The sequence below is a fragment of the Triturus cristatus genome, chromosome 10, assembly GCF_964204655.1.
Source record: "Triturus cristatus chromosome 10, aTriCri1.1, whole genome shotgun sequence".
NCBI classification, from domain to species: Eukaryota; Metazoa; Chordata; class Amphibia; order Caudata; family Salamandridae; genus Triturus; species Triturus cristatus.
The window spans coordinates 740027979-740053861 of record NC_140593.1 but is presented as its reverse complement, the minus strand read 5'-3'; the positions used below and the strand labels follow the sequence as shown (position 1 = coordinate 740053861).

The 25883-nt window shown below is 45.0% G+C and overlaps 1 protein-coding gene across 3 annotated transcripts in view; it reads left to right on the top strand.

The window, feature by feature from the left end:
* CDK5 (cyclin dependent kinase 5) overlaps positions 1 to 25883 on the top strand; it is a 402067-nt gene that overhangs the window by 3407 nt on the left and 372777 nt on the right. For all 3 annotated transcript variants that reach the window (XR_014969497.1, XM_085628234.1, XM_085628235.1), the window contains exon 3: positions 23919 to 23986. Coding sequence is in view for 2 of the 3 variants with exons in the window: in XM_085628234.1 (XP_085484360.1) it covers positions 23919 to 23986 (68 nt within the window). In the remaining variant the exon portion in view is untranslated. The remainder of the gene's footprint in view (positions 1 to 23918; positions 23987 to 25883) is intronic.

The following is a 25883-nucleotide window of genomic DNA, read 5'->3' as shown; positions in this document are numbered from 1 at the left end:
AGTCAAGGAATTTGTAGTGGTCTAGTCAGAATCAGAATCAGAACAAAGCTTTATTTCGATTGTGGAACAGCAATCATAAAAAGCACAAATAAAAGACACAAATTAAGCAATTTAAAATACATCTCACATTCTTAAAAGAAATTAATAAAAATTAGTTAATAGTTCATGTGAAAAAAGCGATCATCATAATTCTAAATAACAATACTCTTTCTCTGATTGAGGATTATTCTAAAAAACATGGATAGCCTCCAAGCGACATGTTCATTGTCCAGAAGCTGGAGCTTCATAAAAGCAGGACGACATTGTCTCAGCCCCCATTTCTGTAAAATCGGTAAGATCCAGCCCTTTCTTGCCTTCAGATATAATTTACAAAATAAAACAATGTATATAGATGATTGGGGTGACGAGTTGTCACATGGACAGGGTTGTAACTCACTTGCCCAATCATTCAAGGTAGGAAAAGAGACAAGCCTATGTATTGTCCCCAGTCTGAATCTTATTAATAAAAACCTATCATAAATACTCGGTACAAAGACTAAATATGGCTGCAAGCTAAAAGTTGTAAGAACCATCTGGTGCTGCATCATGCTGGGCTTAACTATTTCCCTTGATAGTTTTTGGGACTCAAGGTATAAGAGGGCCTCTTTTCTAAGGTTTTTCCTGGGAACCAACGTGATAGTGCTGGGATTGGTGAAGTATTCCGGTTTGCCCATATCTTTTGTAAAAACTTGAATAAACTTAACCCAAGGTATCCTTTGTGCGCCATCCAATTTTAAGACTATCCTGTAGTAAATCTCTATTGAGGATAGTCTCATCACGTGACCAAATCCTGTGCCACAGGAGGATAGGCTCTACTTTGATGAGGTTGGATATGTGTGAGAGACCCAGTTCAGCATGAGAAACATAAGTGGAGGTACTAGAAGAGACTGATAAAACGTATTTTAACGAATTATTTTCAACGAATTGAATTGAATTAGTGTTCACAAAACCCCAAATCCCTGCCCCATAAGTAACAGTTGTACGCATTTTGCTTTATATATTTTTAAAAGTTCATAGTGGTGGTTTACGTCCCAGTTTTTTTGCAAAGCTGGCTAATGCAGACATAGTTCTAATTAGTGCCAGCTTTTTAGCTGCAACTGCCTGGGCCCAGGTATCATTATGGTTAAATAAGATGCCTAAATAAGAAAAGCTCTTAGTGGCAAAGATCCAATTTCCCTCCACAAAAATATCCCTACACCTTTGAATCCCATGACCACATCTCATTATGAAGGTTTTTGAAATATTGATTCTAAGATCCAAATCCTTCATAAAGTTATAGAAATTATTTAGGGTCTTTTGCAGGCAGATCTGGGTACGAGACATAATCACGGCATCATCCGCGTATAACAATGCTGGAATGGGGCGATTACCTATTTGCGGGAAGTCATCGACATCTTTAAGAAGGGCCTGTCCTAGCCCATTTATATCAAAGTTAAACAGAAGGGGGCTAGGACACAGCCCTGCCTGACCCCCCTTCCAATCGGGAAGGAGGCAGTACGCTCTCCTCCCAATCCAAATCGCACACGTGATTTAGCTCCATTATAAAGGAGACCGATAAAATGAATGATGTTTCTATCGCCCCCAGAGATAACAGGATCTCCCAGAGCTTTGAATGCCTTATGCAGTCAAAAGCTGCCAAGAGATCTACAAAGGCTAAATACAGGTTACCCTTTTTAGCCCTACTGTACTTTCCCATAAAAAACGCTAGGTTTAAACTCTGCTCCACAGTCCCTAAACCTTCTCAGAAGCCATATTGAAGATCTGATAAAATTTTATTTTCCTCAGCCCAAAGCTGTAGGCGTTCTAAAATAATACGTCCCACAACCTTGACCATGGAGTCTAATAAAGAAATGGGCCTGTAGCAAGATGGGTTCTGGCGGTCCCCCTTTTTAAATATGGGGACGATAGTGGATTCCACCCAAGTTGATGGAAAAGCAGCCTTACAACTAGCATTCATTATTTGTGTAATTATTGGTACCCACAGGATGACATTGGACTTGTACAAGTCCACGGGCATCCCATCTGGCCCAGAGGCCTACCCGTCTGCACTTGCGGAGAGAGCCCTGCTCACTTAATCGATTCTGAAAATCTAGGTTTAATAGCTGATCAGTCAGTCCTGGATTTTTGCTACTTTGGCCATTACTAGTACTTGTCCCATTGTATATTTTTGAATAATGTTAGATCCATTGACTCTCAGAGATAGCTACTTCAATCGTTGGGCCCCCTGCCGAGATCAAAAACGGTGTTTTAACCACTTTCCAAAAGGCAGTGCTATCTTTTTAGTGTGCAGCTTCTGACAGCTTTTCCCATGCCTCTTTTCTAAGGGCATTCTTCCTTTCTTGAAGAGCCAATCTATAGTTCTTTCTGGCCTGTCTAATATTGGTAATGTTCCTTGGAGCATTGTGCAGTTCCTGTTTCAGGTGAGAATGTGCGCGAGAGCAGTTTAAGTCAAACCACTGCTGGGTGGCCGATTTTTTTGCCCCCTCGTTTGAACATTACTTCCCGAACCATAGCTGCCACATTTTGAAATGAGGACAGTATACTCTCCGGGGATGCTAATTCGTTCAGGCAGGCGTCAATATCCGAGCTACACCTCGTGATTATGGTTTTATTTACTACCTCAGAATCCATCATATTCCAACGGAGTGCATAACTATTGACTTTGGCAAGTTTTAAGTTTGCCAGAGCCTCATATGCCACCTGTTTATTTCTCCCCTGACCGCTCTCAACGAGGGTCAGCGTAATACATAGAGGAAAGTGATCACTCAGTGAGATTGTGTCAACTTTAAAAGTGAGTAATCTAGGGGCAAAGCTATTTGATAACAGGATATAATCTATTGTGGAGCAAAAGCCCCCACCATTAAATGTCTGCGACATCTAGAACAGGTCTTATACATAGATCATTAGCAAAGCCTAGATCTAGGTTAAACACCAGTTCGTTAAAAAGTTCCCCTGTACCCTGGTGACAGAAGTGAGTATTATGTATACCTTCTAACTCATTAAAGCTGCATATCCTAACATCCTCGAAGGAACACAAGGCACAATTAAAGTCCCCACATACAATAGGCATATTTCCAGAGCCCTTTACATTACACATAGTTTTTAACTCTTTAGAAAGTGTGTTAACCACCTTAGGGACACTATCGGGTGGAATATTATTATAAAAATTGACCAATAATATTGAATTAGAGGCAGTTGAGTGCAGGGTTAAAAGTTGATAATAGGGGGACACAAGCTGAGACAAGGTTTTAACAAAATGTAGCTTATTAGTTACATATATACAAAGCCCACCTTTGGCTCTACCATGAGAGCCCCCTATCGCTTTGGTGTTAAATGTTCTATAACCATTCAAATTAATGGGATCCTTCAACCATGTTTCTTGTAAACAGATAATTGACTGTTTTAGTACAAATTCACACCATAGGGGATTGCTAATCTTGGAGAGTAGACCAGCTATATTCCAAGATACAAGGCTACACCCGGAGTTTATATTATCAGTGGAGGAGCTAGCTACCCCCAAATCAGGCGAATTTCCGGCAACATTACTTCCCATATGGCCTGCTTTAGGCCGTGAATTAGGTGAGGATTATGGTAGTGTTTGATCCCAAGGTGGTGAGCCATTTGGAAAACCCTCATCCCCAGTAGTGTGCATGGTTAAGGGACCCGGGGAAAGGGTCGGTGCCCCAAGAGAAGACACATTATCATGGGGTTCAGCCACTTTACATTGTCCAGGGAATGTAAAATGTTGCTCTTCTGCTGGAGTATAAGGCCTATTTTTATAGGTTCTCACCCTGTCTCCCAGCTGCTTTACTTGCCCACCAGTAAAGCTATGATACTTCATCGCATGTGGTTGTCAATCAATGTCGTCCAACATGCGGAAAACGTCAAAATGGTTATTGGTTGGGATGGTGTATCTTTTATGGCTACCATAGGTGGGCACCTTCTCCCTAGAGACCTGCCATGAGTTGGTCGATAGGGCATGAGAAAGGGGAGGGTAAAAGTGCCCCAGGGGTAATATGGCTGGCTCATCTGATCTAACTGGCCCGTTACCAGCCCTTTCCAGGATTAAATGAACAAAATCCGGGGACCTAAATGATATAACAATACAATCCCCTTTAAGCTGCTTCCTAGATGGACCCACCCAACCAATTCTGCGTGCTATCTTATATTCTGAGTATAAAAGATTTATATTGATCCCAGTCCAAGTACTAAGGAAATGGAGAGATTTATTCCGTAGGGTAGACCAATGCTCACTATTACTAGCTGGCAGTGTAGGAATGTTTGCCAATACCACAGTGTAGGGCGTTGCTTCTGGAGGTAGATGTAAATTTGTAACTGGGTTCAGGGTGGCATCACAAGCAAGGGACTTTCTTCTTATCGAATGTGGGGGCGGACCACTCCTAGATTGTATGGGATTTTCCCTACTTGTGTTGCTACTTAAATTATTACTGGGTGGTCCCTGTGAGGGTAGAGCATGGCCTTGTGAAGCTCCTCCACTAGAAGTAGAAGTCAAGGGCACTACGCTTCCACTCTCCTTATTACTAGGGTCTATCTTCGGCCTAACGGAGGCACCTGGAATGGAGTTTGATGGACCTTTCTCAAGTAGACCCTTATCGGAGCCACCACACCCTGGCTGATACCGAACTGTGTTAACCTCTTCAATCCTCCCCGGATTTACCAGTAATGATTGCGAGGGAGTTAAAAGAATTGTTTCCAGACTGGCTAGCCTGGCTTCAATATGGGTATGTTTTTGGATTATGGGATTGAGAAGACGAGATAACATTAATTCCATTTTACGAGAAGAATCCTCATTTGATGAATTATTTGTGGGTTCTACAGTAGCCCCCTCATTCATGGCTGATGTTTTGCCTTGAGTGTGCTCAGTAAGAGACTGGGAGGGTTTCCGTCCTGTATGTTTCCGTATGGATTTATTTATTTTTTGGTTGCCCTGCCCTTTCCTTTTCTTAGCTGGAGGCGCTAAGATATGACCCTGCGCGCTCTTAGCCTTTTGGCCCCTGGTTGTAACTGTAGGCCCAGTTTACTCCCACTAATTGCCGATGGTATCTGAGCTGCTGACCCTGGACCCGTAGCAACCAGACTGTTTTGGGGGGGAGAAATCTCCACAATCTCCTCAATCTCCACCTCACTCAATGGAGGTGGCGTGAGGGGTAGGGATTTTCTCATCGGTGGACATTGGGGATCTAAGGATAGCCTCCTTTCACTGAGTTCAATTTCATGTACTAATACAGTTTCAGCCCTTTTCAGGAAGGCGTCCAGAGTCCCCAAGACTCCCTACCCAGATGTTAATTTTTTAATCATAATGAAGTCCCGTACATCAATACAGATACCCCCTATAAGGCGAGGCGACTTTTCAACAGTACCTTATCGTTCTATAGTCCCAGCCGTAGATTCTCCAGTGTGCCTGGTCAATAATGTAGCCCTGCCCAGCCTCCTCTGGGCTCTGACGGGCGCAGACGGGCCCGTCCTTGGCTTGGGCTTTGCTCGGGTGCGGCGCGGGCACGCCCGCGCTTGTCCCGCACTGTGGGAGCCCTGTGCCGCTTTTATGCGCCTCCCGGCGCTGGCTGCTGGCGTGACGGCGTGCGCGTTGCTAGTAGCGCTTGGAATTGTAGTCTCAAGCCAGCGAGATCAGCGCTTTACCCCAATGACTCCAGTGGCGGTGGCGGCTGAAGACCAGTGGCAAAAGACGTGTGGCAGCAACTCCTCAATGTCCAGGTAAGTTAATCAGGCTCCCGCGCTGCGGGAGCCCTGTGCCGCTTTTATGCGCCTCCCGGCGCTGGATGCTGGCATGACGGCGTGCGCGCTGCTTGTAGCACTGGGAATTGTAGTCTCAGGCCAGCGCTTTACCCCAATGACTCCAGTGGCGGCAAAAGACGTGTGGCAGCAACTCCTCAATGTCCCGGTAAGTTAATCAGGCTCCCCTGCGTAGAGGTGACAAAGTAAACGTAGCCGAGCAGTGTCTTTTAAGGGTATTTATTAAGTTTATAAGATGTATAGTAACAGCCCCACCAGGAGCTGCCTGCTAGCTGCTCAGCCCATCTTCCAAACTGACAACTTTCATAACAGGCACCCAAGCATTCCACTCATGTCAATCACACCAACATTCCACACAGAACACTCACACTGGCTGAGCAGCTAGGAACAAGGTGCAAGGGAACATTATAACATAACATGAGGATACTACATTATCTTCTCCCTTTTAAATTAAAAGACTAATAAAACCATACTAAAATGAAAAAAACTAAACACAGCAATGTACAAATGAAGACAATGGTCCATAACCCTGGGATGAACTGTAAAACCACATCACGAGAGGGAACACAGACCAAACAAAAGGAGGAAAGAAGAATGAAAAGGTGCAAAAAAACTATCACCATCCTCCTCCTTTGATATTGAAACAAAATGTAAAGAATGTACAGCTCACAGACACAAAGTGAGCTAACACCGCATGAAAAGACATGTGAAGACATGTGAAAAGAGTAAAGGAAATAACGCATCTCAAAACTCTAACACTATGGGTGAACTGCACCCAAGAAAGTACTCCTCATGTAAGGAACCAGACAATGGTAACTCTGGGGAAGGGACCGTAACCCAACACACCACCCCTCATGTAAGGGACACATGCGAAATTGGGACTACAACCCAAAACGTATACTGTGTAAATGGGACTGAGCCCCATTGAGTCATCCCTCCAGACAGGGTGGAATGACCTATAAAACCTCCCTCATGTAAGGGTAAAGCACATTTAAAATTGGACAAACAACATGCGTTGTATGGAACTAACACCCAAAAAGGCAAGTGCAGCACAAGAAGACTACACAACACGACCAAAACGCAACACAAGGTAAACACAGGAGTGTCCACATGGTGATGCACGGGGCGATTTACACACAACAACCCTTAAGTGCAGGGCGACTTACACAGAACATGACGTGAGGCGCAGGGTGACTTGCACACAAAACTACAACACGTGAGGTGCGGGGCGACTTACATACAAAATGATAACATTATGTAAAATAAGTGGGGCTAAAACCCCAAAACATACACCCTATGTAGGGATGTACCGCAACACACGTAAATGGGGCAACACCCCATAACCCAATCTAGTGGAAGGGTTAACATCAAAAGTGCAATGTGACTAACACCCACAGTAATACAAATGATACCTAAGAATAAAGAGGCATACACTGGCATCACAAAACTGTAACACAGCTTCAACTTCCAGTCATACAAATTAATTTTCGATTTCCATGAAAATATAAACTTGTAGCACCTCACCGGTGAGCGACCTCTCACCCGAGTAGTGCCACTATAACAGATTGACACAATCACAAGTATTACATGTAGCAGACCTAGAAAAAACGGGCATACATTTAAAAAATAAAAAACTGCCATACGTTGTGATAACTTATCTGTATGACAACGAAAGCAAGTCCACTGTCCTAATTTGGCACACTGCAGTTTTACCAAAACAATTCCACTATGCTGCAGCAATCAAGTTTCTTTAAAGTGTGTGCCCAATATGGAATTCTGCCTCCGCTCAAAGATGGAGAATTAAAAAACAAGGTGGTGCTGGTCGAATTCAGACATCCTTGGCAACCGCTGCGCTTTCTTTCAGCAGAAGGAACTTACTGGCTGCCCCACGACTGTACGCTGTGTTCAGGCATGCACATGCACAATGAAAACAAAGAAGAGAGTACCTGTGGTTTCTAGGTGCTCCACAAAACCATCCACACACAAGCAAGAAGACATGAAGTGAAGCCGATCATCATACCGTGACGATCCCGGTCAGCTTCAACTTTCAATTAACTTTACTGAGAAGAAAAGTACGTTATTGGCAGAGAACTGAAGAAAGAAAACGTAATCGTACATTTAAAAGCTACGTTGAAATGCCTGCGGCCTCAACCCAAAGATGGCGGCACGCTGTCACGCCAGCACTAGGGTGGCTCACGGCGTGTGCGTGCGCCCTACGTTGCAGCGCAGTGAGGCTAGATCGTCATGAAGATGACAAAGGCTGATCCGTCATTGAAGAAGATTCCCAGATCGTCCTGAAGGTAAGAGCGCTCCCACAGACAATGACGTGCGTCTTTTTTTCAAACCACTACGCAGCGGTTTAACTGCCAAAAGATAAGGGACAGCCAGGGAAATATACTCACAAAAATGGTGCAACCTCCTCAAATCTCCACCAACACCGGGCATCCTGGCTCCTCCTCCAATGCTCCACTCATCACACGCAATTCGAGTGCCTAAAGATAACGCACAAAATGGCCCACACAAGAGACAGGCCCCATGCTAAGCAACAATATGTGGAAACATTCCCATCCGGGAAGCGTTTTTCTATTGTCAAAGTTAAGAGCAATACACGATGGCAAACTAAAATCTTCTCACAACATATGTTCCGCTTCTGTCGCGGGCGCTCATGCCAGAATTCACAAGACACTAGTGCTCAGAAGGTACGTTAAGACAGTGTGCAGCAATTAAGCATACCAAACGATGGTTTCCTTTACTTCAGTGAATCCATCCAGAAATGTGAGGAGTGAATAATAGGCAGCTTGCTCACTAGATTCAAAGTGATTTATTTCAAAATGTCTAATGGAGCATTGCTAGGCTTGGGCTGTCCGTTGGCAAGGACACTGATGGGACTTGCTTGGCTGTAGCTCCAAACCTGGTTCTTGTAGTTACTCTTGTTTCCTTTAGTTACTCCTTCTTTCTGTAGTTCCTTGGTTTCATGTCCATTTGTAGACCGCTTTGAATTCATGTTTCTCTTGGTTCCCCTTGTTACATGTAGACAGCTTTGAATCCTTAAAACGCATGAGTTCAAGTCCAGTTGTCGCCAAAATATAGTGGTCAAGTCTCATGCTAAGGGGTGACAAAGTTGTCTTTTAAGGTTATTTACTAAGTCCATAAGATGTATAGTAACAGCCCCACCAGGAGCAGCCTGTTAGCTGCTCAGCCCATCTTCCAACCGACAACACTCATACCAGGTACCCAAGCATTCCACTCATGTCAATCACACCAACATTCCACACAGAGCACTCACACTGGCTGAGGAGCTAGGAATAAGGTGCAAGGGAACATTATAACATAACATGAGGATACTACAGAATTCTCCAACCTGGCAGACACCGAGAACTTCATCCACACCTCCCAGGAGTTTTGCAGCACCCTGTCAGACTACTTCCACAGCAAGATTGCCACCATCTACAGCAACTTCGACCTCCAACTCACCATTCTTGACCGCTACCAAACAGCGAACACCGGCCAAATGATCACCACTTGGTCTCCGTTCACCGCCTGGACTACCACAGCCATCATGTCTTCCATCCACTCTGGGGCGCCCAATGACTCCTGTCGCGACCACCTCTTCAACCTCAGTACAAACCCAATCAGCACAGAATTCACCAGCCTCCTCAACACCTCCATCTCCACAGCAACCTTCCTGGACAAATGGAAACATGCAGATGTCAGACCAATCCCAAAGAAATCCTCCGCCGACTCCAGTGACCTGAAAAATTATCGATTTATCTCCCTGCTCCCCTACCCGGCCAAAGTACTAAGTAGAGCCATCAACCAACAGCTAACCAAATTCCTGGAACAAAACCACCTACTAGATGCCTCACAATCAGGATTCCATGCCAACCACAGCACTGAGACCGCGCTGATTGCTGCCACAGATGACAATAAGAGGCGCGGGAGGGTTTTTTTAAGGCGTGAGGACTACAGTTCGCAAGGTTTAGAACCAGCTAAAGCTATGCTATAGGTAAGAGTGTATCTCCCAGGGGTGTGGAATTTAATAAAATATCTACTTGTCCATGGGACAGGTTGCTTCATAAATCTACTTGTCCTGTAACAAAATCCACTTGTCCTTTTTGTGCCATGTAATGCAGCGACAAATTATGGCAACAATCTCATTATATAAGAGCTCTGAAATAGCCTCTCTGAATATGCGAAGGCTCCTTCCATAGTAGGGTTTGAATACTAGCAATTCCCTTATGTTGCCACGTTTCCGCAGATCTACATACTGCGGCTGAAGGTAATGGTAAGCAACAGTTTAAGGGTTGGAATGCCCTTTTGAGTCTGTGCAAACCTACTAACTTGCATGTTTTAAGGGATTTCACCAACTTTTCTTTAGTCTTTTCCCATACTGAGAAATGTTGGCCATTTACTCCGGACAATGGCAAACATATAACTTCTTCCAGGGTTGGGAAAAAAGTGGTTGGAGGGAATGTCTTGCAAACACTAAGATTAAGAGGAAATCTCTATACCTGGATATTTGTTCAACTAAAATGCAGTTCACAAATATTTTATAGGAGTACTATTTCTTGACCTACTTCTGTAAAGGCTTGTGGATTCACGAAAGTCATATATCTGCACTTAATCCAAGAACATGGGTGCACTTTATTTAATAATTAGGCCGCTAATTAGGTCTGGCGTTAACCATGACCTTTTTGTGTGTATTAAAGTTTAGTCTCTCTCTTTCTGACTGTCTAACGGCGACTGTCTAACGGCTAGCTTCACTTTGAGTGACAACATTCTGTTCTTTTACAAGGAGTATATCGACACAGTCGTTTTGTTCAGTGCCAGGAAGTACTGTGAGACCAAAACAATTTTTTGCTTTTGCCTATGTTTGTTATAATGGTGAGGGCCCGGCAGCGCCCTCACCGATAAGGTTTTACAAAACCATGTCAAAACTAGTCACGCGTTGACAAAACCATAAGTCTGACAAACAATGTCAGACCTGGCTTTACCAATGCTTGTTTATTTGTATGTTTCCCATATTCTTATTAAAACTGGTTACACTGATTTTCCATTATGAATATTTTTCGGAAATACTAGTGTAAATCAACACATTTTACTAAATGATGCTGCAAAGAAATGGTACCTAAATTTTTTCAGTTGTTAAGCTAAATGTTTTAGCATTTTTTTTGTGAACATTTTATTTTGAAAGCAAAGAAACATCAATCTTTCTTTCAAGCCTCTGCAAATATTTGCATCTAATCCGAAAGCATTCTGGGAGCAGTATGCATAACCTCATATTGCTAAATATTGAAAACGTCTATACACATTTTTATACTGTAACCACTGTCAGTAGTGCAGTCTGAGCTTACAACATTTGCTTTGAGCGCCCACTCCAATAATAAAGTCTTTGCATTAATGAACCATAAAAACAAGTTTTAACACATGGACGCAAATAATACCTTGACTGCAGGCAATGCCTTTCCCTGATCCATAATGTGGTACTGTAAAATGGCAGCCAAAGGGTTTGTACTGTAGGGGGTTGGGCCTACTTGTCCAGAGGACTAAATTCACTTGAGAACTTGTTGCCCTTGACCACAAACAATATGTCCCAGGCGTTGGGCTATAGTAATTCCACATCCCTGATCTCCTCATCTAAGTTGAGCCCTCCTGGGAACTTAATCCCGGCCTGTAGGATAAAGTAGGATTCTAATCTGCACAGGGCCACTTGTCGGTTGCCACCTCTGGTGTTCAGATTCACTGAGTCCAGGCCAAAGTATTTGGCCTGTGTCCAATCACCAACATGTTTGTCAGTGAAGTGCCTGGCTGTGCTGTAGCTGTGGTCTTTGTTGCATATAGCCCTGAAGTGTTCCAAGATTCATTTTTTCACCGGAAATGTCATCGAGCCAATGTACCGTAGGCTACACAAGCACATAATGGTATACACCACAAACTCTGTACTACAGGTAATTAATCTTGGGATCTTCCACGTGATTTTGACTCTCTCTAGGGTAACTTCTGTAACTTTACTACTGTGTCTATATGCTGTACAATTTCCGCACCTGCGGAAACACTTAGTTTGTTTCAGCCAGTTAGTCTCTCTAGTCTTGAGGTGGCTATGTACAAGGATATCTCTGAGCGAGGTACTTCTCCTGTAGGTCACAGAAGGGTTGGGTCCCACTTTGTTTCTTAAGATTGGATCCTGTCTTACAATCCCCCATCTGGATGTCAGTATTTTATGCAATTGTTCAGCATGGCTACTATAACTGGTGGTGAACCTGACGAGTTATAATGTGTTCTCCCTAGATGATTTTGTAGGGCTTTTTTTCGACAGAATCTCATCTCTGGAAAGTTCTCTGATCCATTCTTCCGCCTGCTTCAGTGGTGTAGTTGGGTAGCCTCTTTCTCGGAACCTCAATTTCATATCTTGTTTAGTTTGTTCCTATGCAGAGGCAGTGCTACAGTTTCTCTTGGCCCTTAAAAACTCACTGTAAGGTATGCCCCTACTGAAGCTCGGTGGGTGGCTGCTAGAAGCTTGCAGAATGGAGTTACCCGCAGTTTTCTTTCTAAAGAGATTGGTGCATATGGTGCCCTCCTCTACAGTGAGCTTAAGGTCAAGAAAGTCAATGGTTTCCTTACTATAACGACAAGTAAATCTAAGGTTGACAGAGTTCCAATTCAATAGGTCAAGGAACATATTCAGTTCTACTTCATTCCCTTCCCATATAAAAACCACATCATCGATGTACCTTAACTATTTTTTGACATTGTAAATCCATTTCTCAGTTTTATCATTCCAGAGCACCTGCTTCTCCCACCAGCCCACCATGAGATTGGCATAGCTGGGAGCAAAGCAGGTGCCCATGGAAGTCCCTTGTAGCTGTTTATACAAGCAAATCTCAATCATTTCAAGGAGCATGTGTGTGTGTTCCAAGTATTATATGTCAGGTGTTTTGAGGAAGAATTTGCATGCTTTGAGACCGTCACGATGTCTAATGCTCGTATACAGAGACTCTACATCGAAACTTACTAGCCAATGATTGTCATAACCACATTACATATTTTGTTTAAAAAACATCAGTATCTCTCAGGTAGGATATCAGTTCCTTAACAAATGGATACAATAAATGATCGACAAAGGCCGAAGTGTTTTTCAAAAGGCTATTTTTGGAGGAAACTATTGGTCTACCCGGTGGTTCCTGGGCGTTTTTGTCAACTTTAGGCAGAAGATAGAATGTTGGTGTAGTAGGTGTCTCATTTCTGAGAAACTGCCTTTCATACCATGTCAATAGCTCCCTCTCATGCCAGTCCTGTAGTCTGCTAAGATATCTATGCTGTAGTTCAACTAGGTATTTCTTGTCCACCCTTCAGTAGCAGCTAGTGTCGTTGAGTTGTCGATAGGTCTCCTTCGTGTACACAGTCCTTGTCATTAGAACTACGTTGCCCCCTTTGTCAGAGGGTTTAATTATAAGATCTCGATCGCTCTGCAAATTCTTGATAACCTCCCACTGTGTTTTGGTCATATTTCTATGGCGGGGTGTGGCGTGAATTAGTTTCTCGAGATCTTGTGCTACCAAATCTCTAAAGATGTCTATGTTGTCCTTTGCTGCCATGGGCACATATCTAGATCTGGCTTTGAAACCAGTGGGAAAAGCTTCTCGTGTTTGTATGCTAGATCAGTCATCATCTGTAACATAGGAATGTCCTCTATTGCCAATCTAGTGCCGTCAGTAGGTAGGGTAGGTCGTCTCACTCCTGTGGTCCCTATATTCTTATTTGCAATGTGTAATTTGTACAATTTTAGTTTGCGTTCAAATATATAAAGGGCATAGTCAAAGCCTAATTCTGGACAAAATGACAAACCTAGTTTCAATACGTTCTCCTCATCTGTGAGGACTCTACTAGTCAAGTTCATTACCGTTAATTGTGTTGCCTTGTCCTCCATTATAGTCTTTTGCTTGTCTGGCCTTGTGTTCTCTGCCAGCTATTCTTGCATTTCCTTCGTCTGTCCCTCCGTTTCCAGTTTAGTCTTTTGTTCCGCATTCTCTTCCTTTCAGCCCCCCTCTGGTTGTGTTCTTTTGCTATTTGTAGGAGGCGCAGTTCCTTGGAAAAAGACTGCTGCTCTGGGGTGCTTGATGAACTGCTGTCTGTCGATTCCTGGTCGGAGCCCGTCCTTTACTTATCCTTCCTTGTTTGCTTCGAGTGTGCCTTGTGCTTTATCTCTCGCCAATTCCGATCTTGCCTTATCACATTTTCTGGCAAATGTCACTATCCTGCCCATGGTATAATCTCTTTTGTCCTGCAAGAACTTACGTTGTTTCCTAGCCACAACTTCTTTCTCATATGCTTTAATTCTTTCATCCACCAGTTTAAGAGCCCTACTTGTCTCAGTTTGATAATTTTCCTCCTTGAATTCTTCCATCAATTCATTTATCCGGGATATCAGTTCCTCATGTTCCTCCCATGCATTAGTGATGAGTATCTCTAGCAACCTCCTGGAGCATGCAGCCGTGCTCTCCTACCAGTTTTTCAATATTTGTGGCTTAGAGATCAACAGAGTTAGGGCTATGAGGATTCTTAGGCCCCTTGGGATTCTGTTGACTTCCAATTAATATATATATTAGAGAGTGATCTTATTAAGGTGACTGGAGAATGAGCACTTTTCGGGGGGGGGGGGGGGGGGGTTGTGATAAAGGTTTGAAAGCGGTTGATAACCTTTTTTTGTAAACTTGTTTTTATTGAAAGCTCTGCATCAGAACACAACACAATAATTTATCACATATGTAACACATTATAACAGTCCTTTTGTTGCGACTAATTGATCCCATAACTTTACATTACCATCACCACTAGCGTGGTGGATTACTATGCACTGCAGTGTACTTTGAATTTAGTGATAACTGTGAAACTTAAGCAAAAAGCAGACCAACAAATTGAAAAGAAAGATACCCCCCTTGGCAGCAACATCCATATTCATTATGTGGGCGATCAGGCAATTGGGAGAACTAGTATGAAGCTTATGTGAGAGTGCTATTGGAGTGTTCATACGGTGGATATCAGTGAATTGTAAGTGGATGGCATTGTAATTAGTTTCATTATCACGTTGTACTATCATTGCAGACACCACTGTTAGCATTTGTCCCCATTCTATCAAATCACTCTGCGCATTCTCATCCATTCTTACTGCTTTAAGGCGACATTCCTCCGCCACTCCCCACTCTCGTACATCATCCTTCCATTTATCCAATTTGGGGGGCGCCGAATGGATCGAGTAGATCGCGATCCGTCGTTTTGCTAGGACCAAACCCAGCATGGCAAACTTATGCTGTATCCGTGCCCCTTTCTTCGGCGTTGGAAGTATACCTAATATACATTGTTTTATAGAGATTTCTGTTCGCGACACTGTTGCTATACGGAGGCATTGCACCACCTAATCCCAATACATTTGCAAGTGCATACAGCTCCAGGTCATATGTAAGAATGTGGCGGGCTTAGTACCGGATCGTAGGCATGAGGGGATTAGTCCCGGGGTAAATCGTGCATGATGTTGTGGAGTTAGGTAAGTGCGATGCAAATAATGGAACTGGATGAGCTTAAATCTCGCGTTACTTGTTGCTTCAGCCACCTGTGCCAGAGCTTTTTTCCACTCGCCATCGGTCAGTGGAATAGGTAAATCCTCATCTCATTTCCCCCTGATTACAGATAGGCTACCCCCACTGTACTCCTTCAGAGCTTTGTATATACGCAAGATAAGACCCCTACTGGAGCCCGGACCCAGCATTGTTTCAGCGTGCGCAATTCCCACGGTTCTTCCGGAAACGTGGTTCACATCTCCCGAACCATGCGTGAAATCTTTGCATATTTCAAAAAATGCCCAGCTGGGATATGGAACCAGTCTTGTTCCTCGTCAAAAGTCAAAAAGGTTCTGTTTTGGTGTAGATCTCCTGCCGTTTCGCACCCTCCCTCATAACACGTTCATCTATCCATGGTCGCCTGAATGTTCTGGAATCCCCGCATCCAACGGAGTGGTAGTGCGTTAGCATATGGTTCCCTGCGGAGAACCAGCACGACTGCCTGCTCCCAAGCCTCCGTCGCGGTTGATAACCTTAAAGTATTTTCAGACATTTTGTTTGTAAGGTAGATGAACAAAACTAAAAAGATGGCAAAAAACCGACAATTATGGGTGAATTGATCAGCAGATTATGAGCTTGCTGTTAATATGCTGAAAAAAAATGCTTACTGCATGAAAAAGTTGTCAAGTACAGAGGAGGGATGGCTGACGGGACGTGCTTCTATATTGCTCCGTTGCCCCACTTGCCATTCCTGCTGTAATCTGCTGTGCTCGGGCTGTGGTCTGCCCAGGATGCACCTCTGTGTGCCGGACTCGTGGTGAGAAGGCCATTGTTCACCTGATCCGCCCGCCACAGTCATTGACACCCGCAGTCCGTTGGTCCTACCTGTGGGGCTTGAGGCGTGGCTGACAGCCTGCCTCTTGACTGCGCCCCCTGCCGAATCCTCTGGAGGTGCCACCTGACATTGAGAGGCACTTCCAACGGCCCTTCCTGCGGCATCGTTGAGGACCTGACTTGTCCACTGCCGCCATTGTTACCCGTGGACTGTTGGGTCTGTCTGCAGCAGTTCTCGTGGCCTGAGTCCAGCCTGCGGCTCCTGGACTTGTCAGCCTTGACCTTCGGAGGCCTGCCAGGGGTACCTTGTAACATTGAGGAGTGCAGCCTACGGCCCGCCCTCTGCTGTCTGCGGCTTTGCTGTTGGCCATTGTGCCATCCGTAGCTGGACCTGCGGGCCCCCGGCCCTGAGTGACCCAGGAGAATTGTGCAGCCTGCACGGCTCTCCCCAGGTGGGTGGGGAACTGACCTTGCGCAGCTGGAGAGGGCTGCTGACCTGCCCCACCGTGTGGATTCCCTCTGGGCCTGTGCTTGGTCGGAGCAGGCCCTGTGACGGTTGTACTGTTGTGCTCTGAGCCCCCCTCTTCCAGATTGCATGGAGCTTCGGTTGCCACCGGGGGAACTTTCTTGTGTGCCAGTGCGGGAGGTCGGGCCTTCCTGGGACTGGCTGGGGAAGAGGCACATATTTGATAATGTGGCCATCATCTCTTCTTTGAGGAGCTGTGGTGATGTAGGGCCTGCCTGGTGGGTCTCATCCCCCCAGGTGCAGAGGTGCCTGGGGGGGCCTGAGAGGAGTCGCTGCAGTGCATTGACTACCACACGTGGAGGTCTGGGGCAAGCTTGCCCTGATCTTCCCGCCCTCCTGTACTTGCTCCTGCTGCTAGTGGCTCTGCAACTGGGGGTCAGCATATCACCGGGAACCGCTGACTTCTGCCTTCAGAGGCATGGATGTGGGTCCTCACAGACGGGTGGGTGTTGGATCTACCTCATTGGCTGGCGGACCCTTGTGTGGGTCTTCTCTGGACCGATTGACTGGGCATACAGCTAGTGACTTGTACTTTGGTTGTAGCTGTGCTCCGTGGCTTGTTCAGATTCCTTGGGGGGCCTTGACTCTCCGCTGGGTCAATTTCCAGCACCCTCAGTGCAGATCTTTGACCGTTTGTGCTGCCCGATTGTGAGGGAGGTGAACCATTAAGAGCAGTGATACTCATGGCAATTCAAGAATCCAGAGAGGCTCTGGAGGGACTGGTTGTGTGGTATCTATTGAAGTCAATCTCCTAGGGGCGGATCTGTGCAAAGTGGCATACAAAGTAGCTACCGCAGAGTCCAACATTATTACCCTGCAAACGGAGATGCAAGAGCTAAAACTTCTCAGCACATTAAACCCACACTGATGCCAGTGTGGATTTAATGAAAAATGCACACAGAGGGCATCCTAGAGATGCCCCCTGAAAAACGACCTACCACTAGTGTCGAGGCTGAGTGGTTGCTTTCAGCTGCCACCACCAGACATGTTTTTGGACCCCTTCCTCGAGAGCCTGCTGCTCTCAGGGGCTGAAACAATGCGCATCCTGTGACGAGGTGCCAAGCCTCCTCCCCCAGGATGGGCAGGGTCCACGAAGGGGAAGCTTCAAAGGCTTGCTGCCTTTGTGAGCTTCCCCAGGCCTTTTGCTGCTTTCAGTAACTGATCCCCACCGGTTCTGCCCCCCCACTTTGGGCGGGAGAACCGACGGGAAAACCAAGTGAGGAAGGGAGGTGTGCCCACTTCTGCCAACTCCACCCCTCAGGTGGGGGAGGCAAGGTGAAGCACAACTCTCAGTGCCCGCCATCTTGCAGATGGGGGGGACTCAGCCAACCATAGTGAGGCATATGCCCCCTCCAACTGAATGGTGGCATAATAGGGGGTGTACCCACCCCAGTGAAGGGACCCATTGGTCCCAACCTTTTTTTTTTTTTTTTTTTTAAACAAGTTCTGCGCACACGTTTTTCAGGATGTAAGTAAATGGTGTAAAACCATCATTTGGATGGGTAGTTATTACACAATGTTAAGATCAACACCAGAAATGTCTTTCAAATGAAATTTTATAATGCGTTTCTTCAATAGATATACAGGAAAAAACCAGCCGACACGTGTTTCGTCAAGCGGGAAACATCCCGTGACTCTTCAGGGCTGGGAAGGACACAAGAGACATAATAAAGTATACAAACAATAAGTCTAAACAAGGGTCAGAGTGAGGACGACGAAAGGCACCCAATAAAATGCAAACCCTACAAGAATAGGTGTAGAAATGTGCAATGATGCATAACTGTAGTGGTGCAAAGTGAAAAAGGTGCGACACAATTATTAAGGAAGGACAAGTCATAATTGTAAGGCCCGAGCCTGGTCGCATGTCACAGGTCAAAAAACAAATGCAACAGGTAGAGTCTAGGCGATAAATCAAGAACGTACTACAAAAACACGCTGCCGAGCGTAAAGACATGGAAATAATTGCAACAGGGTCAGCTCAAAATAGATGTGGAGGTAATGATCAGGAAGGAAAATGATAAGGAAGAGGTCCCAAAGTGACATCCTAATCTGGACGTGAAACGATATAGCTGAATAAGTGTGCTGAAAAAAAGGCGAATCGGAGTGAGTGAGAGAGGACAGTAAGTGCAGGCGCACGAAAGACAAGGAAAGAAAAAAACGCTAAAACATAACGTCATTTCGGCAGGCGCGTTAGGAGAGAGTAGTCATAAAATGAATGAATGAACGAATACCTTCTTATATAGCGCATGGCTACCCTAGAGCATCCCAGCGCTGTCAAGACCAAGGACATTATCAAGCATTAGAGGATGTTATTAAACAAGAATGTCTTTAGTTGCTTCCTGAAGGCAGTATGATTTAATTCATGCCTGATGTTGTCAGGGAGTTTATTCCATTCTTTAGCTGCTAGGACCGAGAGTCGACGGCCGCCCATGCGGGCCAGCCTGACCTTTGACACAACAAGCAGATTGCGTTGGTTAGATCTAAGAGATCTAACCGAATGATAACGACGAAAGAAAGGATCCAGAATGGAAGGGCCAAGGTTGTGAATGGACTTATGTGCCAAACACATAGTCTTAAACACAATCCTTTCATGGATTGGAAGCCAATGGAGCAATCGAATTGAGGGCTTTGCTGATGACCGTTTGGGGACTTTCATGAGTAAGCGAGCTGCACAGTTCTGTACAGCTTGCAAAGTTTTTGTTGTAGTTGCTGAAGTCCCCAGATAGATAGCCTTAGCATAGTCCAGTCGCGAGAGAACCAGCGACTGGACTTATATACGTCTGGCTTCAAAAGGAAGCAGGTCTAGGACTTTTTTAAGAACTCTCATAAGCCCATAACAGGTCGCGGCTACTTTGTTAGCCTGATGCTGGAAGTTCAGGGCAGAGTCCAGCCAGACCCCCAAACTTTTTATTTTGGTCTTAGGCTTCGGAGGGGGTCCAAGACACTGCGGCCACCAAGGGTCCAAATTGATTGGGGCTTTATAGCCCAGCAGCATAATGTCTGTTTAAGCTCCATTTAGCTTTAAACAGGACGGGGTCATCCAGTCAAGGACATTGGAGAGACAAGGGGTAAGATTGTTAATCCCCTGATGTAAAGTATCGTCTCTCACAAGGGAAACAACCAGCTGCGTGTCATCGGCGTAGGTGACAAGCTGAATTCCCCAAGGAAGCACCACCTCAGCCAAAGGTCTCATATAGATATTAAACAAAGTGGGGCTGAGGGATGATCCCTGGGGAACGCCGTGACTCAGTTGCAGCTGGCTTGATGACACCTCATCCTCAAAGACGGAGAAATATCTATCCGATAAAAAGGAGTGAAGCCATTTAAGAGCCAATCCGGAAATCCCTGCATGGCGGAGCCTATGCAGCAGAAGAGAGTGATTTACAGTGTCGAAGGCTGCGCTGAGGTCCAGTAGGACCACCGCAGCACAGACTCCAGCATCTACAATAGCCCTGGTCGCCTCCACTACCGCCACCAATGCAGTTTCTGTTCCTTGCTTGGCTCTGAATCCAGTCTGGGATGAGTGTAATGCACCAGAAGACTCAACAAATGAGGAAAGAACCTGGTTGACGTGTTTTTCGGCTATTTTACTAAGGCTCGGGAGAAGCGAGATAGGCCTGTAATTCGCCAGATCTTCCGGGTCTAAATTAGGTTTTTTCAATAGGGCACGAACCTTTGCCTTCTTCCAATTGGGGGGCACTACTCCTGAAGCTAAAGAGGCATTGATGACCTGCATTATCACCGGGCATACTGTTTCAGAAACCTGCTTGAGAATCGTTGCGGGGGCAACATCCTGAGGAGAGCCCGATTTTAGGTGGTTAAGGAGCCTTTCGACATTGGCCAGATCAAGCAGCGGAAAGGTTTTGAGAGCTCCAGCTGAATTAGGGGTAACCACATCCGGCGTTTCAGGGCTAATCTCCACTTCATCTGGACTATGTAGAGTTGTTGCAAAAGTCGAATAAATATTGGAGACTTTGGACGCAAAAAAAGCGGCTAGATCCTCACAATGTTTTTGAGGATCCGAAGCCGGATTAGTAGTCCTATGAGTAGCCACCAGAGATTGGAAGATTTAAAAAATCTCTCTAGGAGCATTAGCTGCTTCTGCGATTTTACCCTGATAATATGCTGCTTGAGTAGATTTTAGTAAATTTTTATAGGATCTGAGAGAGGCTTTAAATTGGGTTTTCGTAGCAGGTGCAAAATCCTTTCTCCACTTCCTTTCCACCCGTTTACACACCTGCTTAAGTTCCTTGAGTTTATCGGAGTACCATGGTTGTTTGTTGTGGCCCTTCCGATGGTGTATCTCTTTCTTAGGGAGAGTGGTGTCTAGGGTGGAATTAAGCCAGTTGTCAAAGGCTTCATTAGCAACCACTGGATCCTCGTGAAGAAAAGGAAATCTACCTGTAGAAGAAAGGCCATGGCTGAGTAAACGTAATCTGAGGACAATAGAGTAAAGAAATGAATGGGAAGGGGGAAGAAAGGGGAAAGCGAACGGATTGGGTAAATGTATAGACCAGGTGATGGAAGGGAAATCAACTCACCAGGAAGCGTGTGAGTTCAAACGAATGGCGGATAAGTAGACGGTGCGCGGTAATGCCACAGCCATACAAGGAGGAAAGAGTAGCAATTTCAATTTGGGTGTTCGTAATAGGGTTGGATGACGGATGCGTCTGTCCAGAGGGTCGATCTACAGGGCATACAGAGTATAAGTACATGGCCAAAGGCTAATAAGTAAAAGAAGGGGATTCGCACTGTAGGGTACGAAAGGAGGGTTTACCGTGGGGAGCGGAAGAAGTGGATGGCTTCGTCTCGATTCCGGTAATGGAAGGAGACGGTTAAACAGGAAGTGTATAAATAGGGAAGGGGAACAACTAGAAAGAGCAAAATGGCGGACCGGAAATGAGGGAGTATGGTCGGATATGGTGGATCGAAGGAAAGAAGTGAGAGGCCATGTTAGGAAGGGCGACAGAGTACTGAAAATTGAAAAACGAAAGAGGAGAAAAACCAAGCAACAGAAAAGAGAAAAAAAGAAGAACCAGAGAGAAAGAGGCAGACAAATGTGAAATAAGAAACGTTCTTAAATACCAGTAATAAACAAGTATGCGTAAAGTAAAATCACATTAAACTGAGTAAGGATATTACAATGAAACAATAATAGGTGAAATTTGGACTAAAGAGTGTGAAAGAAGGAATGAAAACGATTAGAAAATCATAATAAATGTTGGAAACAGCAGAATTCAATGATTAGGAAATATCATTGTAGGTACAAGATACATTGAAAAGTACAAAGGGAAATCTAAAAGCAGAACAGGTGTCCTAAGATTATCACATTGAATTGCGTCAAGAACATGTAGAAGTCGACGGTTATACGTTCATGGACAGATATCTGCTGTGAATTAATCACATCTCAGTCTGAAGGGTCGTAAGTGGGAGAAACAGCAAGGTAAATAGAGAATGGCAATGAAATAGCAGTAGTACTGAAAAGAAAAACTAAGAACCTAGAAAGTATCGTAGTTCGTGATCAATGTTCAAGCCGTGTCTCACGGTATGTAGACGCATTATCCAAGTTGCCTCCAGACGTCTCAGTCTTAGTTACGGTTCCCACCTCGGACACTAGGTGGGGTGGTGTCCATACCAAAGAAGGTAAGTTTCTTTTGTGTGCCTTGCATTGGGCATGACATAACATGTAGGGCCATGGGGTATCTGACATCTCCATTCCGCATTGCCCTTACATGTTCCGAGATTCGTTCTTTCAAGGGACAGTGCCACCCTCAAACAATACCTCAGGCTCAACCGAGTCCCTAGGGGACTCCGTTCACAGATCTTTCCAACCTTTGACGACCTCGACGACGACCTACTAGGGAAATAGGAAGAAGCTCTAACAGTGAATTCGAATACACTCATTCACATACTTATTGAAAATGCTGAACGGAAGGTGGCTACATTACAGCTAGAAATTTCCAATTTAGAGAAAGAAATCCAAGACTTAAATCTTAAAGAAGCTACCGAAAAAAACTACACTATAGGGGATCTCTTCCCTAATGAGGAATTCATTTCATTTGAGTCAGCCCAAGATGCTTTTACATTGGGGCCAGGGCCTTTCCCTTAGCATGCCAGCCTTTTGACAATCAGTAGGGACATCTGAACCTCCTTTCCAGTGGCTTCTCCCACATCTCATACTTTCTGGCCCTTGTTGGAGATGGGTGGGGCGACATCTGGTCATGCACATATAAGTCTATGTCAGCCGATTGGTGACAGGCTTCGGCGGCCTGGAGTGGAAAATTGGCAAGGGAGATAGGGGACTTGTAATGGTCACACTTGAGTGGGTTGGTACTTACTGTATCAAGTAACGCTAGGTTCAAACTTGCACACTTTTACTATCTCCATCAAGCATATATGACACCAGACAGGTTCCCGAGGATAGGTCCCTCCAGGCACCAGTGGTGTCCCCGATGCAGTCACCCGACAGCATCCTTCCTGCATCCCGCATGGCACTGTCCGCTGGTGCCTGCTTTCTGGGTCCAGGTGGTCAAGAGGGTGACGGCAGTGGTGCTGATTCCTTGTCCACAAGACCCAGCTACATGTTTACTGGGGGCTTTTCCCCGCGGTAGGGGCCAGAAGATGGCTTTTAAGTTTCTACACTTGCTCCTTGTATTGGCCAACCGCTGTGTAACAATCACTTAGATTGGTACGACTGGCCCAAGACTGGAGCTTCGGGAACATGATGTGGCAAAATAGGCTGTATTAGTGGACGCAATACTGAAAACATGTAGGACCGATGATAAACTAGCTGAGGATCTTGATACTTAAGGCGGACTGGTGTATGCTGTTTTTTACTGCTCTGGTTCGGACCGGGCTTCAGGAGAAGAGACTGATATCTACTTCTTACTGACCTCCACACTCATACGTTTGCTGCTTTTCCCTCCGACTATTTGTATGCTCGTGGGACTGAATACTACATCACATGGCATTCAATATCTATTTGCATATTGTAGTATGACTCTGGTTCCCGTACCAAGGTTTTACGTGGCATATGTTTGATTGCTTGTGACCGATTTTCATGCTTTATTGTCTTTTGATAACCAAAAAGAGAATTAAAAAAAAATTAATACAGAGGGGGACAGTCTTCAAAGTAGACCAACTCCAGCTAGAATTACCTACCTACTTTTGACATGTGTGTCTGCCTTTTGCAGGGGGTGCCCAGTTCAGCGTTGCGAGAGATCTGTCTGCTCAAGGAGCTGAAACACAAGAACATTGTCCGGTAAGGGAAATCTTTCTGTGTGTATTGCTGTCTTTGTGGGCTGATGTGTGTGTGGAACTGGTGTGTGGAGCTGTTAATTTATAGAATGGGTACATAGGTGTGTAAAGAGAGTGGATGCCTTACACGCAGAGTTCAGCATGATTGTACAAAGGGTCTGTCTAAAAGTTGTCTGTGTGTGATATGATTGCAAAGGATGGGCTGTGTGTGAAGCAACTAAGCAACAAGGTTATCCAGTGACTGCCCATATCTAGAAACTGTGTGTCTAACTTATGGATTCATAGAGTTTCACTTGGCAAACACTGACATTCATTAATAATAGGACATGAGAAGATAATAGTATGTACAAGTAGTTTTGTGGCCATTCATGATTTGGGTTACAAGCGGCTTATGACCGCCCTCTGACACAGCAGTACCCTGGAACAATATTTTTGTTTTGTTTTATTAGGACAGGTTTGTAGAATCTTCCCAGCCTAGGGGCATTCAAAAGAACATGCCACACGAAGCCTTATAACAAACTTCTTTATTCCTCCATATATGATCAAACACTGTGCACACTGCATCATAACTTTGTAACCACACCAGAACACCTTCTAACAGATTACCTAATTCCTGTTTAGAGTCTGCCCAGGATCGCAAGGGTCCTAGTGCTCATCGTATCAAGACACTACATCTCTCCCTTTGTTAAATAAAAAGTACAGACAGCATTAGTATCATAGTTCCACAATGAGTCGTCGAGGTGCTCGCACTTGTCTGCCAGATTAGGTGGTATGAGGTAATTGAGGTGCACCCTGATTGTGTACTGACATAGACTCAGGTGATTGATCTGGACACTTAGGGGGTGTTGCCTCACTCATGAATGACATCAGGAGCTGACGAACACCGAGGTAGGTGTTTAAAATGTGACGAGTTCCGTTTGATGGACTTTCTGGGGTGATGTGCTGTAACCATGTATCCTTTCCACGTTACAATCCTTAAAGGTTCGACAGCAAACAGAGTGTCAGTTTTCCGCTTCCTTTTCTGTTTGACCTGTACCCAGTCCCCTTTGTCGAAGATTATTTCCTGGGCGCGTCATCGCTGATCGGCATATGTTTTCATCTTGCACTTTCGAGAAGTGTCTGTGATTCTAAATTTATTGGCATTCATCGATCTGTCTGATGTCCATTGTGGTAGTTTGGTTCGGATGGCTGCCCCAAATAGAAAGGTGGTAGGACTCTCAACAGTTTTGAAGTGAGGAGTAGATCGATGGCCACGAAGAGCTTGCTATAGGGCTTGGTTGAGATTGATTCCCTCCATCGATTACCCTCTTGAGTGTGCTCATGAATCTTACAACAACACCATTGGCTTTGGAGCCAGAGAGATGAACTCTTTTGATGCTTGACTTTGAGTCGAACATGAAACTACTTTAATTCTTTGCTATTGAAAGTCAGACTATGGTCAGATTTGAGAATAAAGGTGATGACTTTGTAATGGGTTGTTGATGATAAGTCTTCCACCAATGGAAAACGGGAATATTCATCAATGACTACAATGAGATGATGTCCATTTCCTAGAGCCCAAAGAGGTCCACTGCACCTCCCTCCCAGGCATGCGCAGGGAGGTTAGACATTGTCAATGGATACCTTTCCGGCTGAGAATGAGCACGTTCTGTTTCAGACAGACTTCTGCTGGCATAGGCCACAATGTGTCTCTGAGCATTTGGATGGCCATTGTGTTGAGCAATAACTGCCACCAGTCCCACCAGGTTCACATCTACTGTAATCTCAGTATGTTACTTGGGGTCAAAATAGGCCATTTCAGTTGCATTCTCAATCATATGTTTTATTTCTTTGAAACTTTGGCCGCATTCAGGAGACCACTGGAATGGGACATTCCGCATTAAGTCGCTCAATGGGGCACT